This window comes from Girardinichthys multiradiatus, chromosome 9 (assembly GCF_021462225.1).
Source record: "Girardinichthys multiradiatus isolate DD_20200921_A chromosome 9, DD_fGirMul_XY1, whole genome shotgun sequence".
NCBI lineage: Eukaryota > Metazoa > Chordata > Actinopteri > Cyprinodontiformes > Goodeidae > Girardinichthys > Girardinichthys multiradiatus.
In genome coordinates, this window is record NC_061802.1 from 33,523,100 (window position 1) to 33,541,779 (window position 18,680).

The 18,680-nt window shown below is 39.4% G+C and overlaps 1 protein-coding gene across 1 annotated transcript; it reads left to right on the forward strand.

Moving 5' to 3' along the window:
* The first annotated feature begins 850 nt into the window (after positions 1-850).
* tmem161a (transmembrane protein 161A) lies at positions 851-16,688 on the forward strand. Its single transcript, XM_047375794.1, has 13 exons — positions 851-1,270; positions 1,404-1,535; positions 1,593-1,682; positions 10,131-10,234; positions 10,308-10,391; positions 10,605-10,696; positions 10,825-10,981; positions 11,712-11,927; positions 12,041-12,184; positions 12,280-12,393; positions 12,524-12,698; positions 12,866-12,962; positions 13,309-16,688. The coding sequence occupies exons 1-13, from the start codon at positions 851-853 to the stop codon at positions 13,611-13,613; spliced, it is 2,130 nt and encodes a 709-aa protein (XP_047231750.1). The 3' UTR covers positions 13,614-16,688.
* Positions 16,689-18,680: the final 1,992 nt, after the last annotated feature.

Here is an 18,680-nt window from a genome sequence, read left to right on the forward strand (position 1 = left end):
CACACACACACACACTGAAGAGGAGGCAGTAGTTAGGACAGAGACAAAAAACAGGAAAAAGCAGGTAAAGTTAAGGCAGATGAGAGGGGGACAATAAGCACACAGGCAAAGGGACAGTTTCCTTTGACAGGCCACCACTGCAACATTTGCATATATTCAAATAAGGGGGTGAATGCCATGCATACAGGTTGACAAAGACGAGCCAATGAGAAGGCTGTGTTCCCGCTGCGGGCCCAGGGGCAGCCGCCAGTCTGCTAGCAGCACCCTGGGAGAAACCCAGGGAAGTGGTGTGGGAACCAAGAGGCCCCCCGAGCTGAACAGAGGGAGGGGAGCCACTTGTAGCCCATGATGGATTTGCATTTTATTTGTATCCATTTTGCTCAGTAATTTCTGCCCCGGCTCTTCAGCCACAGATGCCGAACATGATAGAAGGATTAACATTTGTGTAAAAGATGATAATGGTGGAAGTGTTTTTTTTTTGTATCCAGACAGATTTTTAATTTGATTTGACTGACATGTTATGTTGGACATGATGGACAAACCTAAAGAAAATTTGATTGATTTTTACATACATTTTGTTGTCAATTCATGCTAAATTCTGTCTCCAAAATGTGTTTTCTATACTAGCAAAAGTACAAAAAATGCTTTACTTCTCTAGCTGATTACAACAATTCATAAACAGCAAGATACCGGGTCTAAAATACTACAGTGAAACAATGATAAAAAAGAAATAACAGAAGATTAACATCGACAAGGCTGCAGGTCCAGACATGGTGTCAGGTCAGAGGCTAAAATCATGTGCTTGTAGCATTTGTTTTTGGGACATCTTCAACCTCTCCGTACAGCTTCCATGGTCCCTGCCTGCTTGAAGTCCTCTACTATTGTGTCTGTGCCCAGAAAATCAACCATCACCTGCCATAATGATTACCGTCCTGTTGCTTTGACCCCAGTCATCATGAAGTGCTTTGAAAGGATCCTCCTGAAGTACATCAAGGACGATGTCCCTGCTGGCCTGGACAGCCTGCAGTTCACCTACAGAGAGAATCGCTCCACTGAGGATGCTGTCTTGTTAGCACTTCACAGGGCTCTGACTCATCTACAGCATCCTAACACCTATGTTAGGATGCTATTTGTGGACTTCAGCTCAGCCTTCAGCTCAGCCTTCAACACCGTCCTCCGTGACATGCTGGCCGCAAAGCTCACAACCTTGGTTTATCTGCACCACTTGTGCTCCTGGATCAGCAACTTCCTCATCAACAGGCCCCAGGTGGTGAGGATAGGAAAAATCTGCCCCACTGATCCACAACACCGACATGGCGCAAGGTTGTGTTTTCAGCCCTCCCCTCTCCACCCTATTCAAACACGATTGCTCTTCTATTCACAAAACAAACATGGTTGTGAAGTTTGCGGATGACACCACTGTGGTGGGTCTCATATCCAACAATGATGAGACCCACTACAGAGACGAGGTCCACAACCTGACTCAGTGGTGCCCCAGGAACAACCTCATCCTAAACACCAGCAAGACCAAGGAAGTGATAATGGATCACAGGAGGTCCAGGAGGACTGAACACACTCCTCTATGCATATAGGGAGAGATGCTGGTGCGTGTGGACAGCATAAAGTTCCTGGGCATTCACATTTCTTCTGACCTCTCCTGGACTGAAAACACCTTCCACAAGGTAAATAAGGGCCAACAATAACTCTTCTTTCTCAGAAAGCTAAAACGGACTGATGTCTCTACTCAGCTGCTCACTAATTTTTACAAGGCCATAATGGAAGGCATCCTGTGCCTCAGTGTGACAGTGTGGTATGGGATCTGCACGGCACAGGAGAGAAAGGACTAAGCACAGGTGGTGAGGACAGCATAGGGGATTGTGGGATGTCATCTACCGGATCTGGATTCGATTTATGCTGCTTGAGTTCAGGAAAAGGCCAGACACATTGCTACAGTCCACACCCACCTGGCCAATGCACTGTTTGTCCCACTTTCCTTAGGAAAACAATTTAGGTAGATGACATCTAAAACAAATAGACTCGGAAACAGTTTATTTCCTAAAGCAATGAAGGCAGTTGTCCTCCTGTAGGTAGACACAAAACATCCTTGCTGACAATCAAACAAACCACCAGCCCATCTCAGACTGTTTCAGCACAAGCTACACTTTATGTAAATACTAAATGCTACATGCCACATTCCATGTACACACACTCACTGGCCACTTTATTAGGTACACCTGTCCAACTGCTCGTTAACGCAAATTTCTAATCAGCCAATCACATGGCAGCAACTCAATGCATTTAGGCATGTAGACATGGTCAACATGATCTGCTGCAGTTCAAACTGAGCATCAGAATGGGGAAGAAAGGTGATTTAAGTGACTTTGAATGTGGCATGGTTGTTGGTGCCAGACAGGCTGGTCTGAGTATTTCAGAAACTGCTGATCTACTGGGATTTTCACGCACTACCATCTCTAGGGTTTACAGAGAATGGTCAGAAAAAGAGAAAATATCCAGTGAGCGGCAGTTCTGTGGGCGCAAATGTCTTGTTGATGCCAAAGGTCAGAGGAGAATGGCCAGACTGGTTCGAGCTGATAGAAAGGCAACAGTAACTCAAATAATCACTCGTTACAACCAAGGCATGCAGAAGAGCATCTCTGAATACACAACGCGTCTAACCTTGAGGCGGATGGGCTACAGCAGCAGAAGACCAAACCGGGTGCCACTCCTGTCAGCTAAGAACAGGAAATTGAGGCTACAATTCAAACAGGCTCACCAAAATTGGACAATGAAAGATTGGAGAAACGTTGCCTGGTCTGATGAGTCTCGATTTCTGTGCGACATTCAGATGGTCGGGTCAGAATTTGGCGTCAACAACATGAAGGCATGGATCCATCCTGCCTTGTATCAACGGTTCAGGCTGGTGGTGGTGGTGTAATGGTGTGGGGGATATTTTTCTTGGAACACTTTTAGTACCAATTGAGCATCGTGTCAACGCCACAGCCTACCTGAGTATTGTTGCTGACCATGTCCATCCCTTTATGACCACAGTGTACCTATCTTCTGATGGTTACTTCCAGCAGATAATGCCCCATGTCATAAAGCACGAATCATCTCAGACTGGTTTCTTGAACATGACAATGAGTTCACTGTAGTCAAATGGCCTCCACAGTCACCAGATCTCAATCCAATAGAGCACCTTTGGGATGTGGTGGAACGCGAGATTTGCATCGTGGATGTGCAGCTGACAAATCTGCAGCATCTGTGTGATGCTATCATGTCAATATGGACCAGACTCTCAGAGGAATGTTTCCAGTACCTTGTTAAATCTATGCCACGAAGGATTAAGGCAGTTCTGAAGGCAAAAGGGGTCCAACCCAGTACTAGCAATGTGTACCTAATAAAGTGGCCGGTGAGTCTATGTTCTCGTTTTCTAGAAGTGTTATTTAAATTGTGCAAATTTTGTAACTGTCTATACTCTACATGTGTATGTTTCGAGCTGGGTCTCAGCTAAATTACATTATGGTGGCATAATGACAATAAAGAATATTGAATCTTGAAAATAGGATACAGTGATACCAACAACATATTCAGATACAGACAAGATACTAAAATATGACAGTAGAATATTAGACATTATTACAATGCTGCTTTTGACACAGCCAGGATTTGGTTTGTTTTTAAAAAAATGTTAAATCTGCTCACAGACATGACAGCGAGTGAGTTCCAACGTTACTAAGTTTAGTGTCTTGCAAATGTATCCATGCTGCCTCTAACAGGTTCTCTTCTTGGATTGCCTCATATTTAGCTGCATCTATCTTTTAATCAACTCTGGCCAGATTCCCCATCCCCGCTAAGGGAAAATGTCCCCACAGCATGAAGCTACCATCACCATGAAGTGTTCATGGAGATGTGCAATGTTAGTTTTCCTCCACATATTGCGTTTGCACACAGGAAAAGTAAAATTTTGGTTTCATCTGGCCATAGCACCTTCTCCCACATGTTAAATGTCTTACTTTCGTTTTTTGTGGCTGCAAAACTGCAAAGAGAAAATCTTCTGGCTTTCTTTTAATGATGACTTTTTCCACACATATGTGGAATTCACTGCAAAGTTATGTGAAATGCAATCATAGTAATACTTTTCCTGTCAATGGATTGTCCCACCTGAGCTGTAGATCTTATCAGATCCTCCAGAGATACAATGTACCACTTGGAAACTTCTCTGAATAATGCTCTCCATGTCCAGTATCTCAGTTAAGGTTGACTGTCGTGTCTTTACGTGTATGTATCTATTTGTGACATACTCTTGAACAGCGCTCTGTGAACTGTTCATGTTTTGTGATTGTTTGTTTAAAACTCAGTCCTGTCTAGGGGTATAGGTTTACAGGATTTTCAAAAAAAATTTTTAAAAACAATATATCATTTTTCTTCTACTTCTCAGTTATGTATTACTTTGTGTTGGTCTAACACAAAAAAGCCCAATAAAAGACATTGTAGTTGTAACTGAAAAACTGAAACAAGTTAAGGGGGTTGAATCCTTTTGTAAGGCACTATGTAAATAGTCACAATTCCATAAAAATATATTATATATATATATATATATATATATATAAAATGAATAAAATATATTAACTTTTTCTTCTCAACATGTGTCAAATTCAGGCAGACGCATCGAGTTGCAAAAAGACCAATATTATAAATTGAAGAGGAAATGCGGGTTGGTTTATATTTGCAGATGTTTGCCCACCTAAGGATAAATCTCTAACTAATCAAATTCACAATTCTCTTATAAAAGTCACACTCTCGTGCACATATTGTAAAGGATCAGTTGTTTGGTTAACAGAGAGGGTGTCACCAATTAGCCAAAATTGAGAATTAAACCAACAATGGAAGACCACCCAAATAACATACCAGGCTCACATGCTAAACACAAATTTGAATCTTTTTGGGGTATAAGAGGTTTAGAAGCAGATACTTTGCACTGTTGGTGGCACAGAGGGATGAGCTGACATTTTAATGCATTGACAGGCCACAGAGGCTCTATTATTATTCAGTCAGTAACACTGACCAAGCTGCTCGTGAGCAAGGCATCTGGGCACTCCAAGCTTTTGTCATGCATTGCTATCTAGACAGTGTGTATTTGTAGAATCTAGGGTATAGAAAAACGTGTCTGCAGATTAAAAAGCAACAAATATATTAACTTTGCGCATAATGTGCACCACATTAGAGTGTTTATCCTTTAAAGTAGAAAATAATGCTCAAATGCACAATTACATCAAAAGCTGCACTCTGCTTTATTCATTCAGCAGGGTTTCAGTGTCAGCGCAGAGAGGAAGAGGAGCATATCTGAGACCTTAAGCTTCACCATTTGCATAATGTTTGTTTTCATGCAGTGAAATGTTAAGATGCATGATGGTGAAGCATGAGACCTGGGGATTATCATTAGGAAAATCACAAAGATGCATTCAGGGGTATGCTGAGGGACAAAAAAGGGGCTAAGGTGCATCAAACTTTACATTTTAATTAGAGTTGATGAGTTGAAGCATGATGGTAAATTAAAACTGTTCAGAAATTTTCTTTGTTTGCGACAGATTTCTCCATGCTTTCCATAGTTTTATATGTAAGATGGCCATACTGTAAAGGGTGTTAAGAGAGAAGTACAGCAATAAATAGTAAAACCTTTACGGACTGTTCAAAATATTTCAAAAAAGGAAAAGTCAGAAGCTATATTTTTTCTTGTTATTGTTTAACCATGATTATTCATGGTCCAACAATATTAAACTTTATTTTACAAGGTTTTGGATGTGTTTCTAAAATACATGGAATAAATTCAAAGTAAATCTTTTATTTACCACCTTTAAAACCTTTTCTCAACACAACCTCTTAAATAAGGAAATTATTTTAGTGTGTTTATTGTAAAACTTAACTGAATTAAATGTTTGTTTTGAGGAAAATCTATGATTTAAATCTTGCAAATTGCTTTTAATATGCAGGACAAGGACAGGTTTAAATTGTTAATGTTGAGTTAATTTCTTTAGCACTTTTCTAGTCAAACCGACCACTCAAAATGCTTTACGCTAGAGCCATAATTACCCAATTACTATGACAAATGGGCACACATTTATACACCAATACACAGATTGGTAACTTGGGGTTAGGTTCCTTGCCCAATGGCTCATCGACCTGTGGCAGGAGGAAGCTTGAATCAAACTGACAACTTTTAGATTGTAAAACAACTAGTCCGCCCTCAGTCATGTACTTTGACCCTTTTCATTGTACTCGTTCAGCATGTAGGATTTGACTATGACTATAGTTTTGTGTGAAGAAAGAAAGATGATTTATGTTAAATCAACATCTCTATCATCAACAATACAGTATTAGGATCACACAGATCTGGACCTTGTAGGCCACTTAAGCATGCAGATTCTGTGCCTATAAAGCCAAGTCAGGAAGCTTTGTGTACAAAGCTGATACATATGCTTGGTCTTGTGTTAAATGAAAAGTGCCTTATCAAAGCTCAAAGGTTCTCATTCAGTGCCACCTGAGACTTTAAAGCTCATATGCATCCAGATTAGGCTTGACACATTGGCTTGGAATCAGTGTGTCTTAGTTCTCTGTAACCTATTAAGAAATATGTATGTAATATATTTCCTTTACTAAAAATAGGATTCTCTAATGGTGTTGAGTGATGATTTATCCTTTTGGTAAAGATTATTATTGGGTAGCACATTTAGAATAGAAAAAAACTAACAAATTTTTTGTTTTAATTTGTTCATCTTCAAACAGTTTTTGTTTGTGTTGATGGTACCAAATTGTTGAATGTGTTGGCATTTTCTGAATACCGTGCGGCTTGGCAAGGACATTTATTTTTGTGTCATTTAACCTTTTAAGCCCAAGGGTCTATTTACCACAAAAATGCATACTCATACTTTACAAGGCATTTCTCAATTTGTGTAATGCCTAAACTGCCAATCTTGGTATCAACTAACAAAAAGGTTCTGGAGGATGATGTGGATGTAAAGATTTGAGAGTAAATTATTCTGGACCTGCGTCAATGAGGTTTAAATGCCCAAAAAATTATTTCCGCCAAAAGAAAAAAAGATGTTTACGTACAAAACCTCTTACTCTTGCTGTAAAGAAGAAAATATACACAATAAATTGCAACTACAACATCTAAGTAACATCTGTAGCCAGTCCAGTGCACAACAAGCAGTTGAAAAGTTATACATGCTTAGACTGAAACAAATCCAGGCGGACCCCTACTGTGCCATTTTGGCACACTTTGGCACAGTTTGGCACAATTATTGAAATTTTGAATTTAATCTTGAAATTGAAAATGTGGGGTGTTATTATATATTTGTTCAGAAAACTACAGTTTTTCCAAAAAAAGCACCCTGTATTTTCACACTCTAATTCCAAACTATATATACAAACAAACTAAACAGTTCCCTTTGAATCATATCACACTGCGAAACAGTTCTTGGTCATAAGTTGCATTTTGGCTATCTGCGTGCTTTTTTGCATGGCGTTTGAGCTGTGGTCAGTTGATATAAGAATGAAGTAGATACTTTTATAGAGGAGTCTCAGATGAAGATCTGGACATATGACAAGTGTGTGTTAGACTCAGAGTTAGTCAGCTACGAGCTAAAGAGGCCAGGTCCCCTTGTAAGGGGATCCTTGGGCTTAAGAGATTAAACAAAGGTTCAAACTAATGTATATATTTATGTTGCACAGTTTAGTTTAGTAGCAAGCGCTTTCTTTACAGAGCCATGCCGGTAAATCCTATATGTGCAGAAGGGACTGTAAGTTATATTTCCAAAAAAAAAAAGATGCTGGGATAATGTTGTATATATTTGTCAGTCTGTTTTATTCCCAGATTAGCTTTTTTGCTATGTGTGCTTAAACCATCAGAGAGACTTGATAAAAACAAGCAAACATACTCTAACATGCAATCTGTGTTCACTGATAATACATTTTAGAAGTGTTGGAAACACTATCCAGTCATCACCACAATATAGTCTGGTTTTAAACATTGTGCTGCGAGAAGTTTTTGGTGTAGGCTACTGTTATGAGGACTTGACTAATCTAATAGAAGTCCGTTCATTTTTAAAAATAAAATATTTGTTTGATATTTATAATAATATAAAAAAATATTTGTTTTAACAAATGTAATTAACTATTATACATTTGTTTTTATAACAGGAGCCTTCATAATGTGCATTTTTCCATGGCAAATTTGTAAAACCTGTTTTTAAAAACTGTTAAAGAGGGTAAGTGGCAACAATACAGCACTGCTCCAATGGTTTCTTTGGTGCCTTCAATAGATTCGGAAACATTGGTTTTGGCGTCTGATGTTTATATTTCCCACGCATTACTGTTAATTCTGTAAAACTTTAAACTTTAATAGCATGAATAAGATAGATCATTTGCTTTTTTTTTGGTAGATTCTAAAATTCAAATCAGAAACATCATGTCATATATATATGAGGTAATTTTAACAAATAATTTATAGCCAGGATCGTAACAGAGTACGCAGGCTGTCCAAAAACATTAAAATGACGACCAAAGCATGAAACTCTTTGTCTTTCAGCTTGTTTTAATGTTCAGAATGTACCTAACTTTACGGTTGTACCTGAATACAACTCGGAACCCGCATCTACATCCGGGGCACCCAGTAGTTACACATGTAGGTCGGGTCAGCGGTCATAGATTGTTCTGTTGCTGTAGAAGCTCCGGGTCTACTCTGGTGTTTACGTCCCAATTTGGGAGACAACATGGTAAATATAATCCTACTAACTCAACAAGCTGCAATTGTTTGGCTAACAGGATCGTTTTGTGGAGTTTCAGCATATAGCCGTTTAGCTAATGCTAAGTGAGGCTCGCAGGAGGCTGACAGGTGCTGGAGTTTGGGCTAAATTTAGCTAGACAGAGAAATCTGCTGAGTTTCATTCATTCTCCATGGGACTTTCGGCTCACCCGTTGTTTAATTAATTTGTTACAGTTTCACCTCTTATTGCTAGCGGTTTTTAACCGTGGTAAGCTACAAGAAAGTTAGAGTATAATTTGTTTTCTGGACATTTGTTTTTTATATTAATGTCGAGTAACTAAAATTACTGGCCGGCCTCTCATTCGGTTCAATGCACAATCTAATAACGTTTGTGTCTTTTAAGCTAGCGTGGTGACATATGTAGGTGTGTTGGCAAAGGTTTCCAGAGAACTCTTATCTGACGAAGGTGAATAAAAGACTTTTCAAATAATACAGGGTTTAAATGATTCTGTTATAATTTATGTCCCTCAATTTACATTTAAAACCATTATAGCCGTCACCTAAATATCCCTCAAAGAATGCTCTACCTTTGTCAGGGGTTAAAATAAAGCTTTACCTTTTTATAGTACCATTTATTTAGCTTAAAGGTGACATTTGTAGGCTATTTTTACCATTAAAAATGGCTACAATCATTTTTTTTTTTTACATAAGATGGCGTCTTCTTGAATTCTTTTTTCTTTTTTTTAAATCAAGAATTACAGTTAAATTTTGAATTTAAGCTATTATTTCTGATTTTTGATAGACAAACTTTATGTGGGCTCTGAAACAGCAAGCACTGCAGGCCTTACCTGCCTCAGCTCAGTTACGTTTCACGTAGAGCCAGGTTGGTTTGGATAGCCCTTTTTTCCGTGGTAAATGAAATCATCATTTGAAAATCACATTTTGTGTTTACTCAGGTTCTATTTTTATCTCATATGAAAGTAGTTCAACAATCTGAAAAATGTGACTAACTTTTTTAGGCTACCAAAAACATTTTATTACACTTTAGGTAATTGAAAACATGAACTAGCAGGCTGCTCAATATAAGTTATACACTTCTTTAGGTAAATGAAACACAATTTTGTGGGTCCAAAGGTTTCACATAGTCACCGACAAAAATGGGGGTGAAAACTAAACAGACAAATAACATTCTGTCGATTGTTATCAGTGTGTTTAGAACCGATTTTGAAGGGATAAAACAGCCAATGGTGTAAAAACAAATTGAGCTATTAGACCAAAAACAGCAGCTGCAGACTAACTGATAGTAACACACCTAGTAACTAGATAGTTACTAAAGCTGTTACAATGTACTTAATTCCTTTAATAGGCATTGATGGGGATCCAGCTGGTGGTCAGCCTGCTGGCTGCCAGCATCATGCAGAGGATGGCTCCTCACTACTCCTTTGCACGCTGGCTCCTCTGCAGCGGCAGGTAATGTTACACTCCAGGATCAGTTTGTTATGCACGTAATGTACGCTGTACTGTTAACACATGTTCCTCCCAGTTTGTTCCGATTCAAACACCCCTCAGAGGGAGAGTTGTGCGTGTTGGCAGGAAAACAGATGCCTAAACAAAACAGAAGAGACAGGTGAGTGATTTTTTGCTGCTTAAGCAGTTCACCTCTCTACCATGTTCTGAAATAAAAACGGCTTACCTTTACCTGAATACTCATGAGTTGTTTGTTGGCGTCTACCAATATATCATGTTTACTTTACAACCATATTGGTTGTATTTGGTTTTCTAAGAAGTCTACAACAAAATTTAAATCTATATTTGCCCTTTTTTATTTTTATTATCTAAGGAGACAGAATGGAGAGAACAAGCCTCTCACAGTGCCTAAAGACATCGACCTTCACCTGGAGAAAGCTCCGGTCAACGTGATGGACGCTCTTGGTAAAACAAACCCTCCTTAATATACATCACAGTGATGCATTGTCAGTATTAACACTTTATGTACTCTTTGAAATGCACCTATTTAACAATATAACTAGAACTTTTTGTTTTATTACTTCTGTTTCCAGTGCTGCGGTTTTTCCTGGAGTACCAGTGGCTTGTAGATTTTGCTGTCTATGCAATGGGTGTCTTCCTCTTCACTGAGTGTTATTACAGTGTGGTAGATGCCAGTAAAGAGGTCAATATCGGAGCCATCTGGTGTGTCCTAACAGTTCTCTTTGGGCTGTATCCTTCTGCTCTAACATAATGTTCTGCAACATGAAAGACAAGTATGACAAAACTTTCTGATTTTGCTCTAAAGCTGCAGTGGCTTTTTACCTACTTTAGTAGCAGAGACAACAAATGCTCTGGTCACATTTGCAACATTGGAATTATTTATATTTTAGAATATGAGACAAAGCCAAGAAGATGTTTCTATTATCCACGCGTCTTTCAGTTCATCAGTTGTTAATCCATATTCCATCCATCCTCTATATCTATCAGTTATTGATCTATTTCTCCCTCCTCCCATCTCTCTTCAGTCTTTTTTTTTCTGCTTTCATATTTAAGCCCACATTTAAGATTATTGAAAATATCTGCAGGAAATTTATAATTTTGCTTAAAAATGACTGGGAACTTTGGGAACAGTTTGATTATGGAAATTTAAAATAACAAATGTGTAAATTTTATTATGGTTATGAGGTCAAGTCGTTGTCCTTTCTTGCTTTTTCGGGGGATATATAAAATATATTATTTGACAGTAGGTAGACAGGGAAGAGGCCTGAGAGAGGGGGTGACGTTCGTCAAAGGTCGCTGGGTCCGGGATTTGACCCGGGACGGCTGCCTCGAGGACTGTAGCCTCTGCATATGGTCGCGAGCCTAACCCCTACACCACCAGCGCCGCGCCTTTTGGGGGGATTTTTTATTAGGCTTTCAGTCTCCTACTGGTTGCTGCTCTTTAACCCATAATCTTCAGAAAGGCCCTCCACACTCTGATGAGTCATTATTTCCGCTCTGAGGAGGGTGGCGAGCGCTCTGTGTGCCTCGCCTTTGGTTTCCTGTCTCTGCTTGTGGCGATGCTGGTGCTGGTGGTCAGAGAGGACTACCTGGAGTTTGGCCTTGAGTCCGGCTTCTCCAACCTGTTTGACAACTTGGAAACATTTGCTAAACAGCAGGGCTATGCTGACTGGTCGTAAGTATCTGTCCACTCAAAGACACAGACTTAGCAAAGTGTACAGGTGGACTGGCTTAACTACATGCAGCCATGCTGAAATACTTTGTGTCACTTGGCTGTTTTGACAACAGAATCCCGGTCACTAAGCTGACTGTGAAGTTTGGCCTGGCTGCTGTCTGTGCTTACATTGGCTCCCTCCTGGCCTTCCCTGGACTCAGGCTGGCTCAGACTCATCTAGATGCTGTACAGATGAACTCTGACCGCCCACTCATCCAGTAAGAACAGCAAGAAAACATTTACCCTCAGTCTTTTCACAACACATTTATCGTCATGTTTGGATCTCTGTGATCCCTCTGATGTTGCTCTACAGGATCCTGCTGCACATGAGTTTCTTATCTCCTGTCGTCGTGTTGGTTCTGTGGATAAAACCCATTGCTAGAGACTTTTTGGCCAACGCACCAATGGGAAAGACTTCTGTCACAATGTGAGTGAATGGATGTAATAACTTTTTTTTGAATCCACTACTATTTAACCTCAGTATGAAATAAAAAACATTTTAAAGTAAAGCTGGAGAGTTGTCAGCAGGTTAGAATCTTAAAGTCTCCCTTTTGCAGAGTGAGCAGTGCAACATTTGACAGCATGCGTCTGTGGATCATCGTGGCGCTGTGTGTGCTACGGCTAGGACTAACCCGGTACCACCTGCAGGCCTACCTCAATCTGGCCCAGAAGTGGGTGGAGCAGATGAAGAAGGAGGCGGGTCGTATTGCTGCCATTGATATTCAGAGGAAGGTAAGACACCTTTGCATCTTGCTTTTGCTTTCTTTTTTTTACAGGCTGAATTGTGAAAAGATAACTTTGCACATTAGAATAAGAAAGTGCTTTAAAGTTTGAAAAGCTGTTACTTGTGCTTCCCTTGTCATCAGCGAAACCGTCAAACTTATTGTGCTTTATTTCAGGTCACACGTGTGTTTTGCTACCTAACAGTTGTTACACTTCAATATTTGGTTCCTATTCTGCTCATCCTCTTCTCCACTTTGGCACTCAAGATGCTCGGTAAGTAATACACTGCAACTGAAAAATGCATTTCATGCATATCTGAAGTGTAACAGTCATGACTGTGGATTTGTTTGGCCTAATATTAGTGTTAAAATAAGACTGCCATCAAAAGTGCAAAAACGCTTTTTTGGCAGACATTTCTATAGATCCTGTTCAGTTATATTTTACAACCCTGAAACACTAAACCGCAGTTAGCTAAAATAATTCCAGCCCCATCAATGTTTTTCACACGGGTAACAGAAACCTTTTAGTCTGGTTGTTGAATATTAGGAAACCAGCCCTTAATGTGTTCTTGTGACAGTGGACCCTAACATGCTATGACTTTTGACTTTATTTTTTGCAGGGAACTTCTCTTGGTGTGTTGATGATGTGGAGACCCCAGGGGTGACGCCAGCGTTGGTGCTCCCCACAGCAGCACCTGTGCGGTCTGGTGGTCTCGATGAGGACGAAGAAGGGATGGAAGACATGGAGGAGGACATCCAGGCCACCGTAGCACGTCTTTCAGAGATGTTCGCTGCGCTGTGGTCTGTCCTCACTCCTCTTTTTCTCCGTGGTCTTTTCGCCTTCCTCACTTGGTGGGTGGCTGCCTGCCAAGTGATCAGCTCCCTGTTTGGCATCTACTTCCATCAGTACCTGATGCATAACTGAGAAAACCGGAGCACTGGATGCCTGTACATGAAAATCACTTAAAAGCTCTCCATGTATGAGATGCTGCTGGAAAGGATGCCCGCAGACAGAAAGGGCGACATGTGATAAAAACGTATAACTACACACAGACTGAGCCTTGCTTTGCCTACAAGACGTAAGAATTGTTGAACACTTTGGCTGTATTGGCCAGCAGGCTTCTGGCAGCAAATATACTGAAACACCAGGGCTTGTATCACAAGCAAGTGGAGCTTTTATCATTTTATATGGCTTCACTTGGTCGTACTATGGGAGCAGCATATTTAGCAAAGTAAGAATCACTTGCTGAGGTTAGATCATCTGTGCTTTAAAAGTGCAGAAATGGGTTAATTTCCTGGAATCAAAACCAGTTCAGATCTAATTTAACTGTAGAATCTTAAATGTATCCCAACCTATTTCTGATTCTGACTCTAGATCAGGGGTAAAGCAACCTTTTTATAATCCAAATAGCCATGTTTGCCTTCATTCCTACTAAATATAAATTTGTCTATCTCCAAAAAACTTACTGGACCCCTTAGTAAAAGGCTAACTTAACTTTTATAAATATGTTATGTAGAATTTGTGTTATTTGTGTAATGAAGGTTTCAACTTTAAGTTGTTTTTTAATGTTTTCAAGCAAAGTACAACTTTCAACTTTTCCAGAGGGAAAAGAGCTTTTATGACTAGAACAAGATAAATTGAGGTAGTTGCATATTTATGATGAACAGGATGAAAAATGGGTCAATTAAAAGGTTAAAAGCAATTAAGGTAAAGCACATAGTTTTCAGCTAAATTGCAATAAATGACTGAGAAAAAGCAAACAAAACTTTGGTATAGTTGGTCTTATTCTGCTGTGAAAATCCTTTGCAGATGTGTTATATAAAAACGTTTCTGTCGCCTTTATATTTAAAACCATTGCTTAATTCCCTGTGATTTTTGGTCAGGAGCCACAAACAGTTGTACAGCCACAAGTTGGAGACCTCTGCTTCAGGGTTATTTTTTAATTGGTTATTTATATTTGCAGTTAATTTGTAAAATTAAAGTTTCTTTTTGAACCACTCATTGTGCGTTAAGAGGATAAAAACTGTACTCAGCAGATTTGACCATAACGGATGGGATGCATCACTTTGCCTGAGCTACCGGTTTCAGTTGTCTGTCATGGGCTTATGATTTTGAAAAGCGTGTTTATCTTTACTTGTTTTAGTGCAGAATATGAAACAGTTGTAACTATTAGAAAATGTAAACTTTTATTCTTTATCCAAACGTTGGGAACGGAGGCAATGTCACACCGTATGAGAGGAAGCCGTTGCTGCGAAGCTTGGTTTTACTGTTATTTTACAACAAAAACAAAATGATCACAGAACTAATATTTCTGTTACTAAAACATCTTTGTCCATGTGTATATTCTCTAGATAATGTAGATTCTTTCCTTAAAATGAGATGTCTGAAAGTCTGCCAATCCAAATCCAGCGAGGTCCTTAACACACAGAGTTAAAAAGTTTAGAAGTATGAATTAGAGCAACTCTTTGATCAGGAGCTACTAGTTCATGCTGACAGCACTTCTCAGTATAGATGTGGTCAATGAGTTTGGAAGATTCAGACTTAGCTATACAGTTTTAGTCTGAAAAAGCAGTTCATTCTCTGATTGCAAAAAGACTGGTTGTATCAGTCATTGGTCAAAGCCAGTCAAGTTGAAAATTACAACTTGCATTAATATTCTTCCAACTTTGAGCCATCAGTTGCTTTTAGCATGGTAATTACAATCACTTCGGTCTTTCATTATCTCTTTTTATCATGTCTTTATTAGGGGTGGACCAATAGATGTTACGATTTTCTTAATTTTGGGTTATCGGCCGATACTTTCATGTAAAACTGATGTTATTCACCGATCTTATCTACCTCCGCAAAGGTCTGAAAATCACCCTCTGTCCCCTTTTGCTCTGCCGTGAGAGAGGGCTGACTGACAGACCCGCCCATCAGGTCACATCTGCACGTGCACCATTCACAACTGTTGACAACATAAGATTAGAGGATTGAATGTGTATTGTGACACCTGACAGTGTCAGTAATGACGAAAATCGGAATCGGCAGGTCAGACTTTTCAAAGATCTGTGATCGGCCAAAAAACTGCAATCGGTGCACCCCTAGTTTTTATGTATCGTGGTATTTTGTTGTTGTACCTGCTTTAAGTACCTTGTCAGATTGCAGTCTTTATTCTCTGCTGTTGCTGCTCTAAATCACCTGAAAACTTTTTTTCCTTATTTAAAAACAAACAGAATTATAGAGCATGTGCTCTTGTGATTTTCAGCTACTAAATGTCTGCTATCATCATAATGGTGGAATCAAGCTGCTAAGTTGCTATTACACTTTGTTGTACACCTACATTCTAAGAGCATATTCTGCAGCTTGTGTTATTCTTCTGTATCAGTGTTATTTGAACAGACTACTGTTTAATGCTGCATTTAAAATATTTAATGGTACCAGTGCAGGTTATTGTACTTCCTCCCTGAGTTGGAGGATGATATATTTTGTGTAAGGGACTCTGTTTCCCTTAAAGAACCGATTTCAGAGTGCTAAACGATTTTTTTTTCTTAGTTTTTTGTTCAGGGGTTCAGACACAAACGAACCAGTAGTTGACGGTGTGGGTTGGTGTCTGAAAGTCGAACACTGAAGAGTTACTTTGTTGTTACCTAAGTGCCTGGGAGCTCAGGGTTTTTTAGTTTCTTTAAAACCCTCCTCCATCCGTTTGTTTGTGAGCTTCAACAAATTTCTGTTTTTTTATTAATATTCACATAAAGCAGAGATGATATTTTATCAACACTAGATGCTAAAGCATTTTAGGCTTCAGATCAGTTACTTCTTATTTATCTTGCAGAAATTAGGCAGATTCTAACATTTTGATCTGTTTTGAGGTTGGTCTTTAATTTGATCATTTTCTTCCAGAAATTGTGATTGTGATTGTTTATCTTAAGATGACATTTTCTGAATGCATGGTGTGCTGTATCTTAAGTTTTTGTGTGTGCAGCCTAATTAAAGAAAACCTCCTGGTTTTGTGTTTCAGACATTCTCACTTTGTTCTGCCCTCTATCTTTAGGAGATTTCATTGATACATTTCTTTTTAAAAACTAGTGCTCCATTGGACAAAGGGGATCATGCATGACAAAGGAGTGTCTAGTTGCTGTGAATGGTCCTGATCTCTGACCCCAGGCCTCCAGAGAGGATTGTACTCTAACCAGTGGTGCTGACTGAACTTGATGCCCCTGAAATAGTCTGGGAACATCAAGTTTGCTGCCACCTAACTAAGGTGTGGTAAAAATATTCCCCGTTAGAAGTTCAGTGCCTTAGAAAAGATTTCATACCCCTCGACTTCTTTCACATTTTGAGATGTATTTTTAATAGTATTTTAGCTGATAGAACAAACTGAGGTCAAACATAAAAGTGGAGTATATGTAAAGTGGAAGCATAAGTGGTTTTCAGGTTTTTTTGTGTTTACACATAAAAATCTAAACATTGTGACATGCGTTTACATTCAGTGTTGTGTTTCATGGTGGAGGTGATGCGTTCAGGGTGATGCGGAGTCATCGCTTTCTGCCACTCATACCCTGTTCAGGTCTGGCAATGGCATTCATCCTGAAAGATCTGTTTTCTTAAAACTTTCTTGTTTTGTTTTCTGGTCATTTTGTTTGATTTCCGTGCTGCACTGAAAATAGCAAAGAAGTCAGAGAACGTTCGTGTCCAGCCAAATGAACTGAAAGATGGTTCAATCTCATCACATGTGTCTGTGCCGGAGGCCTCGAGTCACTTCAGATTGCTCTGTGAACTACAGCTCACCAGCCGCCGCTGGCTGTGGTTGCTATAGTGATTTTCTGTGTATGAGAGGACCCAGACATGCCCTACCGACTGGGCTGAGGCTGTTCTCAGGGGAGGAGACCAGACATGACCCTGGTGAGTCTCTTTTCATTTTTGGAGGGAAGACAACAGTGTTAGTCCATGCTGGTGTCAGCTACTTCACGTTCCCCGTTTGGCTGAGAGTAGGAAGGCGAATTCTCCGTCGGTGGGGTTTCCACTCAGAATCACAGCGAGACAACCAGCTGTGGAAATTAACCTTTTTTTACTGAACCATTTTTGTATTTTCTTTTCCAAACCAGACATACAGCTCTCTGGGCTTTTAGGCAACCAATTCTCACTTTCCTCTTTTTGATGGTTGTGTGGTGAGCAGCATGACAGGGCCCTGACATGATAATGTTGGAGTGTGTTTGCATATGGGTTCAAAAGATAGAAAGTAGCTGAAAATGGAGGGAAAAAAAGGAAACAAAAAGAGGCAGTAAAGGTAATTTTATCAGGCTTCAGACAAAGAAAACAGGCAACAGAGTCACATTTCACCTTCAAAGACAAGTATTTTACTAAATGCTATGTGTTAAAAACAATGATAAAAAGAAACCAGGATAAATTACAAATTAGAACTTCTTTATTTAAAAGGATTCACAACAAATGTCAAATCTGTCTCTGTTCTGCTACAGAGGAACTCAACAAATATTTGAGAAAAAGAATCTATAGGAAAATTGAAAACCAATACTAAATAAAACATTTATAAGTGCATAAAAAAAAAAGCAAAGCTAACCAGAGCAGAAGTTGGATGTCCGCACCTCCTTTCACTGACTTACTAAATCTTCAGTCTGTCATGATGTGTTTTGTGTTAAATTGGAGGTCCTTAGATAACCAATTAGCAATAAAAAAAAAGCTTACAGCATACAGGCTGTCTCTTCTCCGCCCTCCTCAGTCTTATTCAGTGCAATAGTGTAACATAAGATCACCACCTGGAGGACAACATGTGGAAATGACCTGAATTTATTCTCTGTCAATCACCAGCAGAGTTTGTATTACACAGCAATAAACCAGATTAGAACAGCAGAAATGCAAAGTGTTATTAAGCAGATTCTCGCATATTTGTGAGCAGCATAAGCATTAATATTTACAACATGAAGGCCTGGAGAAAGTGTGAGAGATGGCAGAAATGTTACTGAAGTCTTATTTGACTTCCTTTAACTACCT